At 50.7% G+C, this 8,149-nt stretch overlaps 1 protein-coding gene across 1 annotated transcript; it reads left to right on the top strand.

Annotated features, from left to right (window-relative positions):
• Nucleotides 1-986: 986 nt before the first annotated feature.
• On the top strand, nt 987-7,304 carry LOC125520902 (phosphoenolpyruvate carboxylase 1). Its single transcript, XM_048685942.2, has 10 exons — nt 987-1,308; nt 1,403-1,794; nt 1,914-1,998; nt 4,137-4,359; nt 4,523-4,626; nt 4,727-4,814; nt 5,025-5,179; nt 5,292-6,290; nt 6,358-6,744; nt 6,817-7,304. Exons 1-10 carry the CDS (start codon nt 1,132-1,134, stop codon nt 7,108-7,110), a joined length of 2,904 nt encoding a protein of 967 aa, XP_048541899.2. The 5' UTR covers nt 987-1,131; the 3' UTR covers nt 7,111-7,304.
• The last annotated feature ends 845 nt before the right edge of the window (nt 7,305-8,149 follow it).

Raw genomic sequence — 8,149 nt, forward strand, 5'->3', positions numbered from 1 at the left:
CATGGAAATTCACTCGACAAAAATCAAGAATGGACCAAGGCGACTAAGAAAGGTGTCGACGTCGTCACCTCAACTCATTGTTCCAAAACAAGATATACTCATAACACAAAGAATGGGTCGGAAGTGTTCCCAACTCCTTCCCCACTCAAACCCTGATCCATTCGAGGGCTAATGATGAAGCTATGTACCTAGGGTAGGGTCATGGATCTGTCCAACATACCCTCCCCAAGGACATCTCTACAAAGAATCAGAAGCAGTCGAAGAGAAACCATCATCCACTCGACCGTGAAGATATACTCACTCGACCACCTTGAAGACACTCGACCACCAGAAGATGAGAAACCCTCCACTCTGCAACAGTCAGGACTTAAACCATAGCTTTATGGGCATTTAATACACTTTACTGCAGACGTTACCAGTAAGGCTCCTCCTTTATGAACATTGAATCCTGTGTAACGGAGGGGAGCAGGGGTTCTGGCGCACTCTATATAAGTCACCCCCTCCTCTGGGACAAGGGTTCGCACTTTCTGTAATTCACACACATATATTCAGTCGACCGTCTCAGGGCTCCGAGACATAGGGCTGTTACTTCCTCCGAGAAGAGTCTGAACTCGTAAAACTCGTGTGTACAACTCCTCCATAGCTAGAATTTTGCCTCTACATTCTCCCCCCCCCCTATTCTACTGTCAGTCTTAGAACCACGACAATGACGGCGGTGCGCCTTCGGCTTGCTTCAGTGCTTGTACTCGTCGCTAGATGTTCTACGAATCTGGATATAATTTTTATTATTTCTGATATTTGTTGTACTGCCATGACTGAAGATGAATAGATTGAAAAAAAAAATCGTAAAGGAGAATTTGATTAGTTTTGGGCGCCCGTGCACCCGCTTTAAGCCGCCTTTCCAACCGCCAAGGGCCGTACTTTTCCCGTGCACACACTCCGCAGTCACACACACCACCACCGTCCGGCGCCTATTAGACGCCCACGACAGGCCACTGCCCCATCATCCCATCCACACTCGCAGCCATACACACGACACAACACACTGTCCGTCCGTCCGTCCGTCCGACCGACGGAGAGCGCGAGAGGCACACACCGCTTCCTCCTCCTTTGCTCGGCGCGAACAAGGACATGTCGTCATCCTCAGCGGCTCCCATGGAGCGGCACCACTCCATCGACGCGCAGCTCCGCCTCCTCGCCCCCGGCAAGGTCTCAGAGGACGACAAGCTCGTCGAGTACGACGCCCTCCTCGTCGACCGCTTCCTCGACATCCTCCAGGACCTCCACGGCCCACACCTCCGCGAGTTCGTACGTACTCTTAATCCGTACTTTCCACTGACCTTTCCCTCCCCTGCCGCGCATGAGAGCCTGCCTGACCTCGCCGGCGCGTCGCTCGCTGCAGGTGCAGGACTGCTACGAGGTGGCGGCGGAGTACGAGGGCGACCGCGACGCGGCGCGGCTGGACGAGCTCGGCGGCAGGCTCACGGGGCTGGCCCCGGCCGACTCCATCGTCGTGGCCAGCTCCTTCTCCCACATGCTCAACCTGGCCAACCTCGCCGAGGAGGTGCAGATCGCGAACCGCCGCAGGAACAAGCTCAAGCGCGGGGACTTCGCGGACGAGGCCTCCGCCACCACCGAGTCGGACATCGAGGAGACGCTCAAGCGGCTGGTGTCCGACCTGGGCAAGACCCGCGAGGAGGTGTTCGACGCGCTCAAGAACCAGACCGTCGACCTCGTCTTCACCGCCCACCCCACGCAGTCCATCCGGCGGTCGCTCCTCCAGAAGCACGGCAGGTCGATTTTTTTCTTTGAAATTATAGTCCATTGAGCCCGGCTGCCTTAAAATGAACAGGGTAAATTTCTGCTGCATTTCGAAGCTTATTAACAGAGTAATCGAGCTTCTGTACGCGCAGGATACGGAATTGCCTGAGGCAGCTGTACGCCAAGGACATCACCGCCGACGACAAGCAAGAGCTCGACGAGGCTCTTCAGAGAGAGGTACAGTATATACTATGTTCCACAACCACAACCATACATGCATCGCTTGATGTAGAGGCTGGGGTTATTCCTCCTCTTCGAAGAAAAAACACAATCATATATGCATGCATGAGAATTTTGCTTTTTAAATCCAAAATGTTGGAGAAATGTTTCCTAGGAGCACCGCCATCAATTTTGCAATTGCTGCTCAACGCCATCATAATTTCGAATCCACCAAACCAACCGAGGGGTCCATAATGTTATTGTTTGAGGCGAACCGTGCTGTTCTTGTCAGTCTGAGGGGTGTAGGAACCATGCTGTTTTCTTTTGTGGTGAATATACTAGCATGGTGACATGCTGGAGTTGTCCCTTCCTCAGTCGTCTCCTGCCATCTTGATCTTTCTGTTCAATCATCTACAGTGATGGAATGATTAAGATTAAATGTGTGGACACGTGGCGTCTAAGGGAATTCTTGAGCATATACGCTTCCACTTTACAATATATACTGTAATTAACAGAGTTTTAGTTCATCTTCCCTTTGGTTTTGCATTAAAGAAAAAGCATATGCCTTTGCATGAATCGCCAATGGTATGATGTGGTATATTGTACTGGCTCGCCAATGGTATGCTGTATATTATACTGGCTATTTGTATGAAGTGCCGTGATTGACTTCACTAGATCCATGTAGTTGACGAATCAGAGGATTCTTTGGTTTTCCTATAGAAAAGTAATGTCATAGTTGTGTGCCACTTACTATAAAAAAGAGTATTTTCCTGGCAAGATGTCATGAACAGAAATTTCATAGTAATTGAGTAATCTTCTGGGGTGGGCTATGATTCCACCTGTTATTTCCGCACTTCTGATTATAATTTACCTTTTAAGTTTCAATGAGATGTCGACAAATTCATTGAGTTTCAATAATTTGAGTAGACGTCAAATTTTTTGTCCTTTGGTCAAAATATTTCAGCCATTTCAGTAGTACACATGAATTCAAATAATCATCAAAATATTTTGTAATATTTTCAAAGTTTTGGTTGAATTTCAAGGGAATGTTCGGTCATTTGGCCGAAATGCAAAAGAAATCACTTAAATTCACTGAATTTTGGCGACTTCGGTTGTGGTCGAAATATTTCAAAAATTGGAATTCAAGACCACTTTGTATACTTATACTATAAATATTGATTGTCTTAGTTTTAAATGTCTCCACCACAAGCCTCTATTAATATGAGATAACTATCATGGGGCTCCGACATTAATTGACTTGTCAATTCCTCACCTGCAAAATAAGGGAATACTGCTCAATCCTTAGGAGTTCAGACAAACAGTTTGGTTTAGTAGGATCCTCAACACTACAGGGAAATGCTGCTGTGTTGCAGAACAACCCTCGAGATTTAGAATGATGCTTCGGAAAAAATATTTGCTTCAGTAGGGTTTAGACTTTTGGTTAAATTTTCTTTTTATTTCGGTCCTCACCGAAATATCCATTTTCAGGAATTACTTTACAGTTATTGTGCACAACTTCCATTGCATTTAGATGAAGCCCAACAATTTTTTATTTCATTTAATTTTATACTTTGAGATGAAAATTAATTGGTACCTACCAAAATTTCAGAAATTGTCAAATTTTGAGCACCCGCAGGCTACAGCTATACATAAATATGACCGAATCAGTTGCTTTGCATTGGAAGTATAGTTATTTGTTCATAAAATTGTCACACTACACCACCATTTGGAAAATTCTTCATTGCCACCACGACATTATTTTAAACTTGTGAGAAAGTAGGTCTTTCTGGCAAAAATGTACATCGATTAAAAACAGCTTGATTAAATGGTGGGCAAGCGTGTCAAGGTTCTTGTAAAAATTATTACATTGTTTGTACTTTGTACACACCAGATCTTACTTTTGGTGAACAATGTAGCCCCCTTCGTCTAACCTACATTCCCTACCACCATTTTACGTACTACGTTTATTTTCTCACTGAACCATGCAATTCGAATGTTATAAGTATTTGAATGCTGTTTTCCAGGTAAGAAATCTGCTAAAATCCGGAATATTTATCTTTATATCTTATATTTATCTTCTTCTGCCATAAACTAGTAATCGTATTTTTGCTAATTTGGTTGGGCAAATCTTAACGCCTTATGTTGGCCCCTTGCAGATTCAAGCTGCTTTCCGAACTGACGAAATCCGGAGAACACAGCCTACTCCACAGGATGAAATGCGTGCCGGGATGAGTTACTTCCATGAAACAATATGGAAGGGTGTACCCAAGTTCCTACGCCGTGTGGACACAGCTCTTAAGAATATTGGAATCGACGAGCGTCTTCCATACAATGCTCCTCTAATTCAGTTCTCTTCTTGGATGGGTGGTGACCGCGATGGTGAATTTCTCTTCCCATGTGTTGTTTCTATTTAACTCTGTTTATTTTTCCTTGAGGGGCCAACTCTATTTAACTCTGTATAAATATTGGGTGTCAATTACAACTATTTTTCTCAGTCTTGGTGGTAACACCTTTTTCTGAAACTCTGTCACTGGTTATATAGGAAACCCCAGAGTCACACCGGAGGTGACAAGGGATGTATGCCTGTTGGCCAGAATGATGGCTGCTAACTTGCACTTCTCACAGATTGAAGAGCTCATGTTCGAGGTATAGCTTGAAAGTTTCTCCATCCCCATCTTGCTTTGCCCGTTTAGTTCCCTCTGTTTGCAGGATCAAATGCCAATTGCTTTTTATGTACATTTGGCAGCTCTCCATGTGGCGATGCAACGATGAACTTCGTGTCCGCGCTGAGGAACTACACCGCGCTTCAAAGAAAGCTGAAAAACATTACATAGGTGAGACAAAGTAGTTTTTTTTATCCATTTCAAAAATTATTTTGCATCCCTGTACCAGTGTGTTGTTTCAAGGATCTTTAATTGCCATCCGTGGTTATTTTGCCTTGTCAATCAGTTTAGCTTTGACAGTCGTGTGCAATACTATTCGTCATGAATTTGCCCTGCTAATCCTGTCTATTTCAATACTAAAAATGTGAGCTGTTGATGCAGAGTTCTGGAAGCAAGTTCCCCCAACTGAACCTTACCGTGTGATACTGGGCTATGTGCGGGACAAACTGTACTACACGCGCGAACGTTCCCGCCATCTTCTCACCAGTGGAACTTCTGACATCCCCGCGGACTCCACCTTCACCGATGTCGAGCAGGTAACCAAACCAGCACGCGTCCATGGCGATCCATCCATCCATTGTTCCCGCATGTGGTTATGATCGTTGTGATGTTGTTGATCATAACACATTTTCCTTTGTGATCCGACAGTTTCTGGAGCCCCTCGAGCTGTGCTACCGGTCACTGTGCGATTGCGGCGACAAGACCGTCGCCGACGGGAGCCTCCTCGACTTCCTGCGCCAGGTGTCCACCTTCGGCCTGTCCCTCGTCAAGCTCGACATCCGGCAGGAGTCGGACCGGCACACCGACGCGCTGGACGCGATCACCGCGCACCTCGGCATCGGCTCGTACCGCTCGTGGCCCGAGGAGAAGCGGCAGGAGTGGCTGCTGTCGGAGCTGAGGGGCAGGCGCCCGCTGTTCGGCGGCGACCTCCCCATGACCGAGGAGGTGGCCGACGTCCTCGGCACGTTCCGCGTCCTCGCCGAGCTCCCGCCGGACTGCTTCGGCGCCTACATCATCTCCATGGCCACGGCGCCGTCCGACGTGCTCGCCGTCGAGCTCCTCCAGCGGGAGTGCCACGTGGGGCACCCCCTCCGGGTGGTGCCGCTGTTCGAGAAGCTGGCCGACCTGGAGGCGGCCCCCGCGGCCGTCGCGCGGCTGTTCTCGATCGACTGGTACATGGACCGGATCGGCGGCAAGCAGGAGGTCATGATCGGCTACTCCGACTCCGGCAAGGACGCCGGCCGCCTGTCGGCGGCGTGGCAGCTGTACAAGGCGCAGGAGGAGCTGGTCAAGGTGGCGAAGCAGTACGGGGTGAAGCTGACCATGTTCCACGGGCGGGGCGGCACGGTCGGCAGGGGCGGCGGGCCGACCCACCTGGCCATACTGTCCCAGCCGCCGGAGACGGTGAACGGGTCGCTCCGCGTGACGGTGCAGGGCGAGGTGATCGAGCACTCGTTCGGCGAGGAGCACCTCTGCTTCCGGACTCTGCAGCGGTTCACGGCGGCCACCCTGGAGCACGGCATGCACCCGCCGGTCTCCCCCAAGCCCGAGTGGCGCGCGCTCATGGACGAGATGGCCGTCGTGGCCACCGAGGAGTACCGCGCCATGGTCTTCAAAGAACCACGATTCGTCGAGTACTTCAGATCGGTACGTACTATATATGCTCATGACAAGATCTTCCGGAAAAATCAAATCCATTTTCTCTCTTGTGTAGGCGACACCTGAGACAGAGTACGGCAGGATGAACATCGGCAGCCGGCCGTCGAAGAGGAAGCCGAGCGGCGGCATCGAGACGCTGCGCGCCATCCCGTGGATCTTCGCCTGGACGCAGACGAGGTTCCACCTGCCCGTGTGGCTCGGGTTCGGCGCCGCGTTCAAGCACATCATGCAAAAGGACATCAGGAACGTCCAGGCTCTCAGGGAGATGTACAACGAGTGGCCCTTCTTCAGGGTCACGCTGGACCTTCTGGAGATGGTGTTCGCCAAGGGAGACCCCGGCATCGCCGCGCTCTACGACGAGCTGCTCGTCGCCGACGAGCTCAAGCCCCTCGGGGAGCAGCTGAGGAGCAACTTCGAGGACACCAAGAAGCTGCTCGTCCAGGTGAGCGAGATTCACGTTCCAGCTAGCTCCACATTTTATGGCGGTTTCTAACCATCGTCTCTTGTGGTGCAGGTTGCTGGACATAGGGACGTGCTTGAAGACGACCCGTACCTGAAGCAGCGTCTGCGGCTGCGCGACCCGTACATCACCACCCTCAACGTGTGCCAGGCCTACACGCTGAAGCGGATCAGGGACCCCAGCTTCCAGGTGACGGCGCAGCCGCCGCTGTCCAAGGAGTTCGCCGACGAGAACCAGCCGGCGTCGCTGGTGAAGCTCAACGCGGCGAGCGAGTACGCGCCGGGGCTGGAGGACACGCTCATCCTCACCATGAAGGGCATCGCCGCCGGCATGCAGAACACGGGCTAGATTCAGATTGCCAAGGTTTTTTGCTGTGTGCTTGAATCTGCGGAGTGCTGAAGGCACCAGCTATCCCTGCGCCTTCTTCTTGTTTTGGCGAATATGAATAAAATTGTCAAAATAATGTATAGATGCGTGACTGATGTATAAACAGTATAAAATCTTCTGTGCGGATAATGGCACATAAAGTCATAAACTCGATATATACTCTTTCAAGGGCATCACCAACTAGGACCCCTGAAACAAACACGGTACGGAGCCGGCCATCCAATCGTATCTGCATACACTCTGAAGCGAAGTTGATCAAGCCGCACGACTTTCATACAAACCAAATGATTTTCGTTTAAACCGGACCAAAATCATTACATTTTTGACATATTTCAACTAAATTATAGTGGACTAGGCTTTTTTTAACCTATTCTAAGTAATCGTCGGCTACGGTAGCCTCCGTGTCCCACAACATGTCTTCCCCATGTCCGGCAAGCTCGTTTGGTCGGGCATGAGGCCCGGGAAGCGAAGTTGTGGGAGGGGAGGAATAGGAGCAGCCTTCGTGGACCCAAGCCATGGCGGCAGCCCATGTGCTACTCTTCCTCGTCGGAGTCCACCGTGTCGACGGCATCGGGCGTGGATGTGTCGGCCTCATAGTCGTGGAGGTGGGGCACTAACCGCAGTGACGGTGCGGCCGACGCGGAGCTGGTGACGTCCGTGGTAGCCCGCGCCTCCTCTTCGGACACCTCCGTGAACAGGGTGTCTTTCTTCGCTCACAGGACGCGCAACAACCATCGCTCGCGACGGATGTATCGGGCGCTCCGCATGAACTTGTACAACGCCCGCTGCTCATTTAGGAAGTCTGAATCCTCCCCGACCATGCCCACGGTGGCATTGTCGTTCGCCTGGTCACCGGCGATTTGCAACTCCACGAGATGGTGCTCATCGGGGAACGTTGACACATGCAGCACTGGCTGCTCTTCCGCGGGCGGGGGCACCGACTCATTGTCGGAAGCCTACTCCATCGTCGGTCCTTGTCACTGACCTTCGGCGAGCTAGC

The sequence above is a fragment of the Triticum urartu genome, chromosome 7A, assembly GCF_056163025.1.
Source record: "Triticum urartu cultivar PI428250 chromosome 7A, HENAU_Tu73, whole genome shotgun sequence".
Taxonomy (NCBI): domain Eukaryota; kingdom Viridiplantae; phylum Streptophyta; class Magnoliopsida; order Poales; family Poaceae; genus Triticum; species Triticum urartu.

Coding starts and splice junctions, on each gene's coding strand:
- LOC125520902 (XM_048685942.2), top strand. CDS start 1,132: ATGTCGTCATCCTCAGCGGCTCCCATGGAGCGGCACCACTCCATCGAC. Junction 4,627..4,726: donor TTGAAGAGCTCATGTTCGAG/GTATAGCTTGAA, acceptor TACATTTGGCAG/CTCTCCATGTGGCGATGCAA. Junction 6,291..6,357: donor TCGTCGAGTACTTCAGATCG/GTACGTACTATA, acceptor TCTCTTGTGTAG/GCGACACCTGAGACAGAGTA.